The sequence below is a fragment of the Kalmanozyma brasiliensis genome (genome assembly GCF_000497045.1).
Source record: "Kalmanozyma brasiliensis GHG001 unplaced genomic scaffold PSEUBRA_SCAF4, whole genome shotgun sequence".
NCBI classification, from domain to species: domain Eukaryota; kingdom Fungi; phylum Basidiomycota; class Ustilaginomycetes; order Ustilaginales; genus Kalmanozyma; species Kalmanozyma brasiliensis.
In genome coordinates this window covers 732,717-749,842 of record NW_015961981.1, presented here as the reverse complement: position 1 = coordinate 749,842, position 17,126 = coordinate 732,717, and the positions used below count along the sequence as shown (strand labels likewise).

The window sequence follows — 17,126 nt, the reverse complement described above, 5'->3', positions numbered from 1 at the left end:
TTCCCGACGAGAGCATGAAGAGCTTCCCACGATATCCGCTTTGTCTTCAACAGCGGGCCTTACCGACAACTGCAACGCAGTCATGTGTCCTGTCAAACGGCTGATCCGTGGACCGCGATTTCCTCGGGTCGGACCCAAGGGTGACCGTGTGCCTGAGGGACGCCTTACCCACACGCGACTGTGTTGCGGTTGTTGCCGTCTTTGTCGGACGCTCGTGGCCTGAAATTCCGACAGCCGCCCCTACTCAGAGGGACGCCACACGAGAACGAAGCAACCGCGGTCGCTTGACACATGTCCTTCCCGTCCGCCTTGCGCGCCTCCTATTCTTGCGTCTCCTGACCCCCTCAGCAGGTCGCAACTCAGCCAAACCCAGAAACGCTCTATCATAAACTGTGCTATGTAACAATGACAATGCGATTGGTGTGCAAACTGAAGAACAAAAATACAAAAAAGTGGGGGGCCAACAAGTGCGAGTGTGTGTTCCAGAAGGGTGACGGTCTATATTGTGTGCGAGATGGTATCCATGTTGTACGGTGATCAGTGACGTTCGGTGTATCGTGCGGCTTGAGCGACGTAGTGCTGAGCGGCGACGAGCGAGGCGTGGGAGCGGTAGGAGGGGATGGCGGAGGGGGCAGCGGCGCCGCCGCGGCGGCTGGGCACGCTGCCAAATTGGTCGCGTGCAGCGGCCCAGCCGGCAATGGCGGGAGAAGAGTCTTTGGAAGGAATGATGCCTGCATCATCCTCTTGTGGGGTTTGCGCCCAACAGCTCTGCAGCCAGCGTGCAGGCAGGGCACGGGAGGCCGTCTTGCCTTCGATGGCCATGATGGTCTCGTCGGCGTCGGCACCGTCAGCAAACAGCGCCGCCGCCGCTGCCTTGATGGGAGCACGTCGACTGGCGGGGGTAGGCGAGCCGCCGTCCACACCGTTGATTCTGAACAGTGCGTCCTCCTCAACGCTGTGTGAGACAAATTGAGGAGTGGGTGGCAGACCCGTGTACGAGGCTGAGCTGCGACGAGACTCGCCGCTACCACTGCGGCTGGAGCAGTCGTCCAGAGATCCCTCACGATCGTCCATGGCGGCGGAGCTGTGGGTGGACCGCAAGGGTGACGACGCGACAGCGGTGGTAGTGTCGGCGGGCTGCTGCTGGTGTCGGTGAACGTCGCTCATGCTGGTGAGGTTCGAGGCGACTCGTTGAGCATCGACGGGCTTGGTGATGGGGTGCTGCGACCAGTCGATGTCATTCTCGGTGGGCGAGAAGGAGCCGGCGCCGCCCTCGCCACTGCTGCTACTCTCCTGAAGCTCCTCCGCCTCCGAGTCCGAAGAGTAGCTGTCGTAGCAAGACGAAGTGTGGTTGGCGTAGACGATGGGCTGGGTCGCGACGATCTGGTCGAGCGTGGCCACCTGAGGTTGGTAGGCAGCGCGAGCACATTCTGGCTTGCGAGCGGCAACGACGTGGTGACGGATGACCTGGGTTGTAGGAGCGGTGGCGGCAGCAGCGGCAGCACGGGCAGCCTCGAGGGCCGACTGCTGCTGCTTGCGTTGCTGGTAAGCGGCGGCGGCGGCAGCAGCTTCCTTCTCGGCTTGGCGGGCGGCGTGAGCTTCGGCGGCGGCCTGGCGAGCGACCTGCTGGCGGTGCTTGATCTCGGCAGAGGTGGCGGTGAGCCTGTCGACGCTGCGGACCATCTTTCTCAAGTCGGCGATGGTGCAACGAGCCTCGGCGCGGAAGGTGAAGACGCGCTTGAGGATCGAGTTGACGCCTTCCGAGATGGGAAGGATCTCTTTGAGAAAGTCGGGGTTGCGCAGGTACTCGCGGAAGGTGTCGTCGGCGGGGCAAGCCTGCTTCCATGGGTTGCGACCGCAGATGAGGTTGACGAGGATGACACCCAAGGACCACACATCATTGGCGGCGGTGCTGTAGCTGGTGAGGCGGCGGGTGATGCCACCTTGGCACTCTGGACCCATGTAGAAGGTGCTGCCACAACCGAAGTCGGAGCTGGTCTTGTCGCCGGTGGCCAGACCAAAGTCGGCGAGCACCACCTTGGCGCCTCCTCGTAGGCAGAGGATGTTCTCTGGCTTGAGGTCGCGGTGGTAGATGCCCATGGAATGGCAAAAGTCGACGGCGTCGAGGATCTGGTCAAAGACGTCACGGATGAGGGTGTCCATCTTGAGGCGTTCCGAGGTGAAGGCGACGTCGATGCCTTGCTCTTCGGCGGCGCGCGTGACGGAGCTGGGGAGCATGTAGCGCTGGGTTTCGGTGATCATGCTGAAGAGGTCGCCATCGGGGCAGTAGTCGAGGACGACGTAGACGCAAGGGTCCTGCGGGTCGTCAATGACACGGTGGAGGGTAACGACGTTGGGATGACTGGAGGCCATGGTGTGGAGCATGATTTCACGACGCTGGAAGGCACGCTGACGAGCATCGAGACCGACCTTGTTGAGGCACTTTACGGCATAGTAGCCGGAAGCGTGGCCCTGTTTGGCGGCGGCGAGCGAGGCAGCTGCTGAGTGGTTGGAGGTGGAGGCGTAAGCGCCGTGGTGGTGGTGGAGGTCGCGGGCGAGGTAGACGACGCCGTACGCGCCGAGGCCGAGGACCTGGACGAGCTCCAAACGACCATCGGCGATGCGATGGCCGAGGAGGTTCTTGTGTTGTTGATTTGCGCTGGTGGACGACATTGTGGCGGCGGCGGAGAAGTGTTCGCGTGACTCGAGTGAGCAGTCAGCGGCGCCAAGTGGAAAAGAGAAAAGAGAGCGCTCAAGAGAAGCTAGCGATGAGAGGTAGATGATGCGAGCTGGGCTATCTCATGAGCTGGCGAGTGTGTCAAGTGCAACGAGGAGCTGAGCTGAAAGGCGAGTTCGAGTCGGCAAGAGAGTGTGATGAGTGAATGCGAGCTGTGGTCGACACGAGGCTGCGATGGTAGTGGTGATGAGGACAAGACGACGAGATGTTGAAGTTGATGATGATGATGATGAAGGTGCGATGAAAAGCAATCGAACGTCGACGAGGCAGAGAGAAGAAGGTATAGGATGAGGTCGAGAGACAAGATGGATGGGCTTGGCGAGGATGGTGATGGCCAAGGGATGTCAATTATGAAGCTGGTCGCATGGAGAGAGTGAGAAAGAGAGGGACGACAGCCATGACCCAGCTGTAGCGAACGAGAGACAGGAGGAGGGGGAGGAGGAGGAGTGCACAGCGACGCCGAAAGTGGCAGCCCGCCAAAAAAGTCAGCCCAGCAGCAGCAGCGGCTGCAGTTGGCGGATGGGCAGGCAGGCAGGCAGGCAGGCAGGCAGGCAGGCACGAGTAAGCCAAAAGGCCAAGTCCGGATGCGCAGTGACTGACAGACACACCCAGGCGTACTTGTGCATTGCATGCATCCAGAGCCAGAGCCAGCCACTCGTCCGTCCGCCTTTTGCTGGGCCTGAATTGAGAAAGGAAAGTGAGCGAAAAGAGAGAAAAAGGGGAGGGGCGTGGGACCAGTCGAGCCAGACAATGATGGGCCAAGAGAAGCGACACCAGCAGCAGCAGAAGCAGCATGCGGAAAGGCCTTAGGCGGAATGTGCAGAGCGTGCCGTCTTGATCGAGACCGACTCATCCCATGAATAATCCGAAAGCCTCTGGCGAACTGCAGGAACTTGGCGCCTAAGGAAGCCGCTAAAATTTACAAATAAATCGGTTGTCTGCAAAAGCGTTTTTGGATGACGACTGTTCACATGCCTTGTGATGCTAACGGTTTTGGCCAAGAACAATTGATAAATTAATCATCAGGTGCCTCGAGATGCCATACAAGAAATCCAATTTGAAAAAGAATGCGCACCCCCGGAAGCAGCTGGCAGGACTGCGCCATGGAAGCCTGCTGCTGTGTCAGAGAGAGAGCCACCATGAATCCCAGGCTATCATCGGGCGATTCTCGCGACCTTCTGTCACTTCAAGGGCGGTGCATCAGCAGCACCAGCTCCCGCATCATCACACCGTCACGCTCGCTCGGTCATGACCTCTGCTACAGCGGAGTAACAAGCACACTTTGCCCTGCGCACAATCCTCTGTACTGGGGAGCAGCCACTCGCGGCACAGCAAAGGTTTGAACAAGGGTCGCGGCCGCTGCCGCCGCGATCGAAAACGCGACACACCATCATTGTCCTTCTCGCTATCTATTCTCGAAGCTTCTTTGTCGATCCCGGCGTCGACCAGATTGTCCGTGCGAGCTCAGTCCCCTTTGTACCATTTACCGCGATGAGGGAGGCGTGGGAAGGCCTTGTTACTGTCGCTTCTGATCGCTTGGCCGTTGTCGACAACGACCCGGAACTCTCTTTGAATTCCGGCCTCGAGCGGGCAGAGCGCCTATGATGTCTCTGCCTCGGACTCGGCTAGCTCGACTTCGACCGACACCTGTGTGGAACAGTAGCAGAGCAGAGCGCAAGAGAGACACACCGCGGTTCGAAACGACCCACGCAACGCCCTCGAGCTCCAACCCCAAACTCCGCCTTCGTTGGCTGCTGGTTCTTCAAAATCTGCGACAGCCCCTTGCGTCTCCTGACACTGGCTGACGTGGGCGAGGCCCTCTCTTGACAAAAATAGCGAAAGGGGCTGGATCTGAATCAAACGGGGGCGATCGCTGCCAGCCACCATCACCACAACCCAGCACCGGTCTTTGAATCCAGTAGGGTCATGGGCTGTACTGCCACACATCACATCGGAACGTAAGCAGTTCTTCCCGCTTGCGTTTGCGTCTCACTTTCGGGCATGACAGTACCACCAAGGATGGCCGACGTCGATCTCTCCGGTTTCGGTGACCTTGCCCAGTTCCAACAGCATGCTACACGGCTCCCAGTGGATCCAGATTTGTTGATCGACAAGGTTTGGTCAACGCTCTGTACCATAGCATCATGGTGACGAACCCACCGCGCATGTCGATGCGGATGGAAGCTTCGTCGTTGCCGTTGGACGACCCGATTGATGTCAGCGACCGGGCCGGCTACCGCTCCCAAGGCTCCGTATTTAAATTTAGGCTCGCAGTCTAAGCGAACTCGTACTGCAGCTCTGATCTTCCTCGCAGATCGGAGTCCCAGCTGACCTGCAGCTCGCAGCCAGCCCTCTTTTCGCTCCCACTTGGGCTCCCCCCGCGCTGGTAAGTTCCATGCATGCAACATTATTACGCTACGCATGCGCCGCGCCCATCCGCAACAAGCTTGCCTGCTTGCATCGCATTGCATCGCCGCGCGCGCGCGGTACTGGTGAACTTGCATCCCATGAGCGCGTGGCACCCTGCGGCGCCCGCCATTTCCAATGCAGAAGCATGCGATCTAAGGTGATGGTGTATCAGTACTACCGCAAGGGTGAGCAAGGCATACTCACGGACCACGAGCTCGGAGTAGCGTTGGTCTTCTATCGACATCGTTAGCATATAGTCCAACACCCACCGGAACAACCAAACATGGTCCAGGGAGGTGTCAAGTTGGGAAGGCCAGCTGCACTTTACGCGGTAGCATACACGCGCGCGCGGGAACCGATGGACGCAGCACACCTTCCATTCGGCTTGTTGGCGAGACACGTTTGGACTCACTTTGCGCACCATCTCAGGCACCGACGAGTGTACAGCGCCATCGGCGAGCGAGATTCGATGGGCAGGACCAAGCGAACAAACGCAAACAGGCCCCGTGATGTCGCACAGCAACAATAGCGTGGGCACAAACCGAGAGCAGCACAATGACAGAGGTCTACGTCGGACATCGAACCCCAACCTCGCGTATTTTTTTGGCGATAGGCACTTGGGGCAGAGGCGCCGTCGCGTTAATTGCGATCGCGATGGCTCCGATCGTGGGCTCCGAGCTGGTCTGCTTTCGAACCCCGTTCCATCCGTTCAGTTAGATAGACATGGATCACCAGATTGAACAGCGCCCCGTCTCTTCAGGAATCCGAGAACGGGCGATACACAACTCGAGTGCTGCACGGCTCACAGCCATCTAGGGCGGACTCCAAGTCCACAGCCCGCATCCAACAGAGATCCATGCGGGCCTATGGACCCTCTCTCTGTGCAGGAAGCAAACAAATGGGAGAGTGCAGCAGCGGTACCTCTCTCTTGCCTTTCCTTCCGCCTGCCGCTGCCGCTCCGCTCTGCACACCTCGTGACCTATTTTTCCCCTTCGACGCTCGGTCAGCTGAGGGAATGCATCGGTCAACCATCCCTGCTTCAAAGTAGATCTCAGTTGAAGCATCCTGGCTGGTACTACCGTCGTCGCTTTCCGCACTCCGCACATCGATCCAATTTGCGGTGTCCGTCCCCTTGGACAGGGTCGCGGAAAAAGCCGTCGACAACTCAGGCGAAAGTCTCTTCTCACCGCTGCCCGCGTAACGCGACACAGACAACCATCAGCTCTCCGCGGCTCATGCGATGCTCGAGGACGTCGAGGTTGCCCATTCATGCGACCCGCCCTTTTGGTGACAACGCAAGCCGCCCAATCCCAACTCCGAGCTAGTCTGGGGCGGGTATCGGGCCGTCGACTTTGAGCGTCGCCAAGGCGGTGGATGCCCATCGTAGGCCGCCACAAGTCTCTTTCCAACACGGTCGGCGCAGGCTTCGATCGCCATCGTCGATGCACCCTGATTCACCCCGGCTGCCACGTTGGAGGCTGCTCGCTATCTTCTGACGTGCCGGATTCCAGGGTTGGACAAAGTGCGATCTGCATGGCCCGGCACCCTTCTTTTCAATGCCTCGCGGTGGGATGCGGGATGGCGTGCGTAGGTGGGCTTGCCACGTTGTGCCGATTCTTGAGTTGGGCATCATCGCGCGCATCGCAATGCCCCTTGCATTGCTTGCCGTCTGCTCCGAAGATCGTTATCCGCCTCGCTTAGAGTCTCCATGCTGATGGTTCCAGCCACGAAATTGCAGCGCTACCCGCTTCTCGGCTGTTGGGTAAGACGACAGATCCAGCTCCGTGGGCTTTCTTTGCCGCGCGGCGACGAGCGGCGCCTTCGTGCGTGACGCGGCGTAACATTTGTGGCTCGTCAATTTCGTCTCAGGCCTAACAGATCAAGTTCAAAATCACGCCCACGCCAGCTGTCCCGCCCAAGCCCCTTCCGAACGGACGTGCATCGGCTGCATGCTTGCAGGCGGGTGCCGCCATCCCGAACAGCCCGAACAAGCTGCACGCCATGCCAAGCGAACGAGGCTTCCACATGAACAGAGTCGAGACCTTTCTTCCAGCCCTCGTGGCGCGGAACAAAGTCGGGAGTGGCAGCTGGCCCGAGATGCCCGCTTGTCAACGAAGCCCTCGTGTCAAAGGCGGTGGCAGCACCCGGGAGCGGTGCGCACGGTGGAGACGCAGAGGTCTAGACACTGGCCCGCGAGCTCGGCGGTGGTGGTGGTGGAGGAGCGCATCCAGATACGAACGCTCGAAAGGCGGTCCCTCGAACTGAGAGGTGTCGACAGCGATCAGCCTTGTGCTTCAATGCCACCGGCACGGCTAATTCAACCGCAGACAGGACCGCACACAACACGCAACCTCGCTCAGGACGCTCACAGGCGATCAGGTGACCATGAGCCAGGCCCCCCCGCGTCGTCTGGTACAACGGGTCAACTGACAAGCACCTCGAACGAGATTCGGAGTTTTTGCAATCCTCAAATGGACGGGGTCGAGACCCACGTCGCGCTAACTGGCGGCTCGGAGGCCGAATCCGAGGCCCAGCAGATCCATCCCACCCCTAGAGAACATCTTGTTACAGGCCTCAGCTTGGTCGTCAGCGTCGGCCGCTCAAATGAACACTCCCAATCGCGAGAAAGAAAGTCGGTCGTACAAGTCATATGTCCATTGCAACATTGCATGCTTGCATTACAGCTCCCACCGCTGCTTCTGGGCCCACATCCTGCCCATCCACCGCGTGAACTCCGGTCCCACGCTCTCAGCCCATCGATCGGTCAGATCGTCATTGATGCACACGAACACCGGTCGATTCGAGTCGAATCTGCGCTGACTTTGAAGCCACGCGCCTGCCTCGCTCGAGTTCTTCTCCCGCTGCTCGAAGCGTTCCAGTGCCGAGGGCCGCTTCAGCGCGTGCTCGAGCTCACGCATCGTCTGCCGCGAACTGTACTGCGTCTCGAGCTGTTTGAACTGCAGAGGCGATTCGGCGATCGTGTAGGCGTACCGCTGGATGAGCTGGCTCGCGAACAGCCGGAGCGGCGTACCGTGACCGAAGCCGGAGTTGGCCAGGACGCAGGCGACGGTGAAGCAGGTCGGTTCGGGTGAGGATGCGGTGTCGGGCGAGGACGCGTTCCAGGTTGATGTGAGTGGGAGGTGTGGAACGCGGTTGAGATGCTGCGCGTTCGGATCCGTCTTGCCAGTGTAGACCCGGTCAGCGGTGGGAAGAAACGCGTTGAATCCGCGCTCACCACTCCGACCCACGAGGTGGTGGATGAGACAGTCACCACAAGCACCATCGACATAGGCAAACTGCTTGAACACCTCCTCCCACGCCACTTTGCCCTTCTGCAGTCCTGCAAACGGTCGAACGAGACATCGGTCCAGATCGAGCTCGCATGCAGGCCGCTCGAAGCGCCGGTTCCACCACACGTTGCTCGGATGGGCCGTCGGATCATCGACAAAGTTCGGCCAGCCAAAGTAGCTCTCTTCCCCACGACCGTTTTCGGGCTGCGGGCTGTGCACGTATCGGCGACGCATCGCGGCCGAGTCGCGTCGGTAGATGACTTTGCTCGAGATGTCACCTAGCGGATAGCCGTCTTGCGAGCTGAAGGCGTAGCGGCTTTTCAAGGGAACAGGCCAGCCAGTGCGGATGAGCGCAGCGTTGGCAGCGTCGTCTTTGAGCGTCGTGCGTTTTGGCAATCGGACGCTGACAGTGAGGTTTCGGTTTGACGCGGAGAAGGCGGTAGCGCTTTGCTTTGCGGTGAGACCCATCTGCGACAAAGCCCCTGCCAGCTCGTGCGCCGACCCTACCAAGCCATCGCCATCTTCGTCCAGCTTCAGCATGAAGAAACTCCACAGCAATGCTTCTCGATGACGCTCGATCATGTTGTAGTACGAGAGGAAATGCGTGACGATGTTGTCGCCGCCGTTGCGGAAGCGGTTGAGCGCCAGTTTGGCGTGTTCATGCGCCCAACTCATGCGTGCCTCGATCAGCAAGGACCGTGAGAAGCTCTTGTGGACGTGCTGGATGTACGGGCGTTTGCGTTTGCCGAAGCGCTGGTCCAGCAACCAGTTGGTGTGCCACAGTGCGGACCATTCGCCTGGTGTCGCGTCGGGCGAGTGCTTGCCTTGGACGACGAGGTTGTAGTCGAGACGCAGCACGGGTCCGTAGAGAGGCGAGCTGATGTCGCCCGTGCTCACGTCGTCGGTGATGAAGAAGTCGTCGTTCGAGTAGACGAAGGTGTCGTGCAGACCGGGATGATCGCCAAGCATCGCCTCGGCCGCCATCGAGTTGAATGTCGGCAGCGCGGCACGACGGTAGTCGTCGCGATGCTTGCGTTCGGCAGCGGTGAGTGGGTGAGTGACAAGCCAGTTGTCGGTGAAGGCGTTCCAGTCGTGGTGCAGGCGCACTTTGGGCGGAGCTGTGGAGGACGAGGTAGACACCGGCGACGAGAAGAGCCGAGTCAGGGATGCGGAGAAGGAGTGTGAGGATGACTTTATGTCGTCCGTGGCGGCTGCTTGGCCTGCGAGCACGTCCGCGTCGTCTGCGATCGAAAGCCACTGGGGAAGCTGGCCTTCGCGGATCTGGCCCTCGTCCGTGGTGAAGCGGTCGGTGCCAAGTCCCTGGACGCGGCGCAGTTGAGAGGGCAGTCCCAGGAACCCCTCGGCGAGTTTTTCCACCTTGAGATCGAACGCCGGCTTGGAGGAACGGCGGCCCAACTTCAGATCCGGCGATGATGACAGGCTTCGCTCCTTTTTGGGACCGTCTGACGCACGAGCACCGGGCTGAAGGTGGTAGGGCGCGGAAAAGTCGGGCGCGACAATGTGGATGGTGGAAAGGCCGTGCAGATGCTTGGCTGCGGATCGCATCGAGAAGCGCAGCTCTTCATGGTCGCGGAAACGGCTCTGAATGGATACTCCTGATCTGCGTGTCAACTTTGAAGCGGTATCCTGTTCGGCACCTTGCAACGTTCGGCGGGTGGGCGGCCTTGACACGTGTTGTGATGACGCGTCTCGGCTCGGTGACGAAGGGAAGAGATCGTCCTCGACATATTCCTGCCAGTGACCCACTGGACGATATCCATGCATCCATTTGGCGCTCGAATGACGCCAGTCAGATCCATTGACCCATGTGTAGAGAAGGTCGACGTTGGCTAGGTCGGGCTGCTTGCGAAAGAAGCCGTCCAGCTCTTTGCAGACGCTACCGTTGGCGACCCACGCTTCGATGCAAGCTTGCGTGTCGAACAGGTACTGCTGGGAGGGTATCGTGTCGAGCTGTCTTTTGTTGGGTGCTGATGGCGACGGTACGAGCGGTGCGACCGTCAGAGAGTCCTCGTGATGCAGATCGAAGGGCAGAATCTGACTAGGCTCCTCAGGATGCTCGGGTCGTAGCATCGCAGGCAGCTGAACTGAGGCATCCTGCAAAGAGTCTTCGTCGTGCAAAGAGGAGCAGAAGGAATCGGTCGCGCTGCAATGCGTTGCTGGTGGGGCTGCTTTGTGGATCTGACGTGTCCCGATGCCGAGCAAAAGTGCGGCGAGAAGAAGAACGCAGACGACCTTTTTGCCGTGTGCGATGCGACGCATGAGCGGCGGGACGTCGTCACTGGCAGCGAGCTTCTGGTAGCCGGAGCTACCCAGTAGCGTAGGGAGCTTGTTCCTGAGGCTGGGGAAATGGTTGGTGATGAAGTTGCCCGTCAGTGAATCTGACGACTCGCAGGAGTCAGACCAGCGTCGTTGGTCGCGGTGGAATGCATCGTCACGAAAGTGGATCGAATCTTCGCCGTCGATGATGGTGGTTGAAGACAGCGAGGTGCGCGAGGACAGCAGCGGCGAGGACGGTCCGGCGTGGGAAGAGGGCCCAGTCTGGGGATCGCGCTGGTCAGCCGTCACGAAGAAGATGCGCGTGTCGTCGCTGAAGTTGGCGCGCATGATGGTGTGTCGAGGCGGCAGGATGCTCGATGACTACGCGTTGGACGGGAGAGGCGATGTCGACGATGTCGACTGTTGGTGGATGCGAATGCGTCGAGGTGGTGATCTCGATAAGATGATAGGAACGGTATCCACGCAAGAGGGGTGGGTATATAGGCGTCGACTGAGCCGTGACAAGGGTGATAGTCGTGTAGAATGTGATGTGACTTGTACGGCAAAGCATGTGACGGAGAGGGAGGACGAGCGCTGAAGCTAATGCTACGTTGTGTCAGCCATTGACGCCCATGTGGCTCGAGGTTCGGCAGTTCCGAGGATGGATGGCTCGCGCGTTTCGACGTCGATGCAAAGGGAGTCTGTGTTGACACGATGGTCCGGCGTGCAGCTGTCGTGGCGATAGTTGGGTCCGAGAAGTGGACAAGGCTGAGGAAGGAGAGGCGGCAGCGATGAACACGTTCGTCCGCAGGCAGGGCAGACGAACAGTGCGATAACTAATGACTAGAGCACAAGCAGCTTCACAGCCATTTGAGCCACGAGGGAAGGCAGGAGTGCGTCTGTCGTGTCAGGTGGGAAGACAAGGAGGGACTGAGCGACGGAGGACAACATCGAGCATGGCGTTGGCGCTGTTTTGGACGCAAGGTCGAAGAGGTACTGTAGGCGGCCGAGTGGTCCAACCCGGCGGCGCGGGAGCGGGGGCGAGATTCATGCGGCATGGGAGGGAAGGGGTTGCACAAGGTCGGACGAGGGTGACCATGCGGATGCTAAGCTGGCGGATCTGCGTGATAAGGGCCATGCCGGCGGCAGAAACCTCGGCAGGAATGCGACCACATGGTGGGCGATTCGAGGTGCCGAGCTGAGATGGCGCGGTGGTCCCAAATCGAACGGACAAGTGGGTCTGCGTTTGGCTTGTCCCGTGTCTGGTTGATGCATTGCCGTCGGCTGGACTGGTAGACTGGGCTGGCGAGTCGAGCAGAAGGGAGAGAGTGACAGGTTGCTTGCAGAGAGGGACAAGGAAGTTTGAAAGGACAGACTGCAAACGCGGCACGACTCGGCCCACGCTCTCTGCATTTGGCTGCTAAAATTCATTCAAGGTCGGAGTTTGGTCATTTGGCATGCTGCCTCAATACGTGATTGCGGTGACCACGCTGCCTGATCCTCTTGCAACGACGAGGCGCTTATACCTTGCACTTTTTTCCTCTTTCACCGTCAGCTTCTGAAGCTGAGTCTACTCGTGGTCGATATCAATCAACGACGCGATCTTTGACATGGACGGGACAAATCGAACATCTCTGAACCCGTCACCCTCGTTGTTTACAGCGATCCTCGGCAAGAGTCGCCCGACTGACCGCCGGCATGGTCGGACTTTGCAAAAATCTCGCTTAGCCGCCGACTCTGCTTTTCCTTTTCAAGTTTTTCTTTTCTCGTCCGCCTTTTTTGAGCCCTTTTCCTGGCAGACTTGAATCTGCCAGCGAATGAGGGAATCTCGCACATCTCAACTAGGCTGCCTTTTCCTCAAAAAATGCGGATCGCCGATACTTAACCCTCGACCAAATCGAGATACGCGAAGGCGCCCTAACACCCTTCCTTCGGGCGAAATCTGCCTCGACAGGACCCTGAAAGGTTGCTCACTTCTTCGCTCCTCACCATCCCCTTCGCCTACCTACCCATCTCGTCGCGCGCACATCTTTGCATACCCAGCATCACGATGGCGTCAACACCAGCACAGTCCGTCGCAAGCGCAAGTCGCACCGACAAACCCTCTCTACCACAACCTTCGTCGCATCAGCTCTCTAAAAGGCAGCAGTACGACACCCTTCTACACGCAGAGACTGGCGCTTCTTCCAGCACTACCTCGTTAGGCGCACCTTCGTCCCATCCTTCGTATCCCGCCGTAGCGCCATTATGTCGACGATATCCCACTCAAGCACCAGCCATCTTTCAAGCGTACATTGACCTCAAAAATGGCGCTGCTGCCTGGGACCTCGTCGAAGCCCTAGCACTATCCACACATCCGACACCAGACACAGAGGCGTCCGCTGAGACCGCCAGAAGAGACCTCGCCGACATCAGTGACGCAGAAGCTCAAGACCTCATCAGCTCAAAACTGCAAGCGCTCAAAACAGGGACCGCCAGACTGGGTCTCGTCGCATCCACCAACAATCAAGACGAAGCGCAAGAACTGCTCCAGGCCGGCATAGCAGCCATCAAGGGACGTCGCAAAGATGCCAAAGCCCACGAGTTTGTCGTCCCGCTCACCATCACCCAGCACCTTCGACCGTCTCAAATTGACGCCATCTTTACCCTCGTCGAAGCCCACGCGGCAGCTTGCCCAGGCGAAGACGTCGACACCTCGCGCGTGATGCTCGCCATCATTGCGCCCGACTCGACACTTGTATACTATCAGATCTCCAAGGGCATGGTCAAGCCCATCAATTGAATGCAAAGGCGTCAGCAGGAGAGAGAGAGACAGCAGCGAGAGAACGTGATTCATTACCAAGCCTGTGATCTTACCACGATCGCGTCTCAGAGCTGGATCATGACGAGAAGCACAGCCAGCGAACACACCATCGACGGAAGAGGAAACGATGCAATGCATTGCAATTGAGAGAGGGAAACAGGAATGTCCATCGGTCGAGCCTAGCCCGACCAGTCATAACAAAACGGGGACCAGAGTCATCTACGACATCTAAAGCGCTCACATGAACACCATCGCCGCACCACCCACAGCAGCGACCACCATCGACACGGTCCAACCCACCACGCTGCCCGGCATCTTCGCCGTAGCACCGCTGAACGTGCGGTACGGATCCGAGCTGGCGCTGGGCGAACCGCCCGCGCCCGCGCTCGAGCCCGTGTTGGTCGATCCACTCGATGTCAGGTTCGAGCCGTTCGGTCCAATGGGTCGGGTCGAATCGTCGAACGCACAAGCCGAACCCGTGCACAGACACTTGGCCCCGACCGGGTCCCAGAACGGCGTGTCGCAGTTGGCCGGAATGCGCGTTCGCAGCGTCTTGTCGTTGTTCCTCTGCGGCGGGTTGGGCTGTTGAGGCGAAGGAGTCGTCTCCGGGCACCCGTAGCACGTGTAGAACGGCGAGTTGTTCAGCGCATCCCCCGCCGTGTTGGAAATACAGTGCTCGAGCAGGTTGTTGTTCGAGGCAAAACCGTTGCAGATGCGCTGCGACACGGCGGGCGTCGTGCACTTGAACGCGTCCAGCGTGTTGAGCTGGCTCGCGGGGACGGGGTTGCGCATCCATGCTAGCAACTGCTCGTTGCTGACGATCCACACGTTCTGCATGGACGAAGAGGTCGTCGCCCAGTCGAGGAATTGGTTGAGCATCTTGATCTGGTCCACGGGGTCTGTGAGGCCTGGGTAGCCGGTCGCCAGGTGAATGGGGTGCGTGTAGATTCCGAAGGGCTGGCGCTTGCCATTGTAGTGGTCCATGAAGGTGTTCTGCATCCAGGAGAGGACGTCCGAGGCGTTGGCACTGTCCAGCCACGGGTCCATCAGGTGCGCGCCAGCGGCTCCGCGCTCGTCAAAGATCGCATACATGGGGATCTCCCAGAAGCCAGGCAGCTTGGGCTGGCCGCCGCAGATGTTGTCCACCGAGTTGCAGTCGTTGGCCATGCCATTGTCGAGCGTGTACGGCCAGAAGGCATCCGTGTTGGGGTCGGTTACGGGGACGGACGCCGTCGAACTGCTGTCGTAAAGGAAGTTGGTCGCAGCGAGGTGTTCCAGGTTTCCACGGCTGTAGTTGAGGAAGGGAGCGCGGTAGCCAGTGATCGACTTGAACGGGATACCGGCGAGCGCGTTGAGCGTGATGAGGTTGCCGTCGATCTCGGCGTTGGTGGCAGGCTGTTCCTGGTGCGTCATGGTGTGGTCGGCCACGTCGTTGCCATTGACGTACAGCTCCGTGACCTGGGCGTAGTTGGTGTAATTGAGCGAGACAAAGTAGGTCATGACGGGTTTGCATCCGTTGGGGTTCTTGCGTTGAGCCAGGAACTGGTCCACCGACTTGATCGTGTAGTCCTGCACTGCATCGTCGGCGGTGAAGACGATGAACTGAGGAACATCCTTGGGGTCGAGGCCGCCAGGTGGGTTGGTGTCGGCGCAGTGGCAGTTGGGTAGTTGGCAGGTGGAAGGGTCGCAGCTATAACGAGCAGCCGAGGCGCCACCACCGGCTGTGACCGACTGTCCCTCGCCGCCGGACTGAAGCTGTCGTTTGTCGAGGTTGAATGCGCGCTTCTCCATGGGGCGACAGCTTCGGTCCATGCCATGCGCCGTGGCGAGGCCAGCGCAGGCGAGTGAAAGCAAAGCAGATACCAACGACGACCTCATCGTGGTCGACGGCTCTACAGGGGATGGTGATGGTGGGGAGGGATGGGATGGTGTGTGGGAAGTGAGAACGAGTGACGTGGCTGGGTGGACACAAAGCGAATGACCTGCGTGTGTGTGTCCCTGTGTGTCCCTTTTACAGGGGAGTCGTGTGGGTGGGACCCGACTCATGCACGCGCGCCGCCTAAATTTTCGTCCAACGCCGCACGCCAAGTTGCGACGGGATCCCGAAAACAACACTCGAACCTCGGCAAATTGCTTAAGCGCCCCATCGCACAGGCGGACTTGAAAGCCACCTCGGCTCTCCACTGTGCGCATAAATCAGAATTTGCCGATCATGGCATCGCACCAATCACATGTCACGACCTTATTCGACACCAGGTCTTCAATCTCAAACTCGAGCAGCGCAAATTGTGTGGAAGGATTTGATTCAGCCTGGCCAGGCGAAGAAACAAGAGACAAAAAGGATAGTGAAGGGGCGGTCCGTTTGACGTCGAGATGAGGTCAAGGTCGGACGCGAACGAGTAGAATTCGAAGGGACAAGGCCAAGTCATCGGTGTCGTCGCCACCGAGACACGTCGGCTATCGCCTCGACGATCGACGCGATTGCGTCCATCGGAGTCGAAGTCTGTCGGAACATCACACAGAGAGAGCCTAGCGGCGTCAGTATCAAGGTCATCAGAGGCCGGCGATGCGACAACCGTCAGCTAGACTTACCATCTTAGGCAACAACGCAAGAGCTGTAGCCGAGGGGAGCACCGCCGGCGTTGACGGGAGCCTCCTGGGTCTCGGCAGCCGAGGTCTGAGCAGTCTGAGCGAAGATGGCGAACATTTTGAAAGAGATTTGGGTTTGGGGTTCGAAAGAACGAGTGAGAGAGTTGTGTATAGAAGAGTGAGTGAGTGAGAGTGGATGGGGTTCGATTCCTCGACTTGACCTTGAGTCGTGCTCCTTATATGTCTTTTCCATCGTCACACCAACGCCGATAGCAGATTTGCCGCTCCGAGTCTGCAAGCCTCCTCCGTCGCGGTCAAGAAGCGTACCGAAAACACCCCGTCGAGTGGCAGTCGTTTCGAGTGAAAGTATCAAAGGGATCCTCAGGCTCCTTACTTCCACCGCAAGGACTTCGCACTCACTGGAAGATCGTCTCCTCGCTTGTGCATTGAGCCCTTTGTGCAGTCCGTTTCAGCCTCGCGTCCAGATGTGCTTCTTTCTAGATGAAAGGGATGCCGTCGTGTTCGAGAAAATGTTCGTAGATAGTGGACACAAGATTGCCTACGCGTTCAATTGACAGGTTCTCACGCCACAAGTCCCTTTCACTTCGGAACGCGAGGCCTGCCGCCCTTTCTTTTCCGCGCAATCTCGAGTCTACTGCAAGCGCACCATGATGATCCTTTGTTCCAACGACATCCCTTTCAGAGAGCACATACTAACGACCTGCTGCACCGATAAGCTCCGCTCGTGCATGTCCCTATCACATCCAAGAGGGCTCTTTATGCACGTCCGAGTCAAGCACTCATGCAATCCATCAATTGGAATCGCAAATGGTCCCTTTCATAGCTTGCCTCATTGTTCCGCCGCAATGCGCTGTCAAGCCTAGCTCCATTACAGGCGTTGATCAACTGCCTTGGTGCGACGAGTGAAACAACAATAGCACAAAGGGACTCCGAACATCAGGGCAAATCAGAAAGTCGGTCTTTCCCTTGGCTCGGAGGTGCCCTGCTCTGCCGCCCTGCT

The 17,126-nt window shown here is 58.8% G+C and overlaps 4 protein-coding genes across 4 annotated transcripts; 1 reads left to right on the top strand and 3 right to left on the bottom strand.

Moving 5' to 3' along the window:
• Nucleotides 1-537: 537 nt before the first annotated feature.
• On the bottom strand, nt 538-2,673 carry PSEUBRA_004958 (Protein kinase domain protein; the record flags this gene model as incomplete). Its single annotated transcript, XM_016438416.1, has 1 exon — nt 538-2,673. The coding sequence occupies one exon, from the start codon at nt 2,671-2,673 to the stop codon at nt 538-540; it is 2,136 nt and encodes a 711-aa protein (XP_016290900.1).
• Nucleotides 2,674-7,824: 5,151 nt separating this feature from the next.
• On the bottom strand, nt 7,825-11,061 carry PSEUBRA_004957 (uncharacterized protein; the record flags this gene model as incomplete). Its single annotated transcript, XM_059465423.1, has 1 exon — nt 7,825-11,061. The coding sequence occupies one exon, from the start codon at nt 11,059-11,061 to the stop codon at nt 7,825-7,827; it is 3,237 nt and encodes a 1,078-aa protein (XP_059320472.1).
• Nucleotides 11,062-12,763: 1,702 nt separating this feature from the next.
• On the top strand, nt 12,764-13,495 carry PSEUBRA_004956 (tRNA-splicing endonuclease subunit Sen15; the record flags this gene model as incomplete). The annotated part of the gene is made up of 1 exon (XM_059465422.1): nt 12,764-13,495. The coding sequence occupies one exon, from the start codon at nt 12,764-12,766 to the stop codon at nt 13,493-13,495; it is 732 nt and encodes a 243-aa protein (XP_059320471.1).
• Nucleotides 13,496-13,753: 258 nt separating this feature from the next.
• On the bottom strand, nt 13,754-15,328 carry PSEUBRA_004955 (Glycoside hydrolase/deacetylase, beta/alpha-barrel; the record flags this gene model as incomplete). The annotated part of the gene is made up of 1 exon (XM_016438417.2): nt 13,754-15,328. The coding sequence occupies one exon, from the start codon at nt 15,326-15,328 to the stop codon at nt 13,754-13,756; it is 1,575 nt and encodes a 524-aa protein (XP_016290897.2).
• Nucleotides 15,329-17,126: the final 1,798 nt, after the last annotated feature.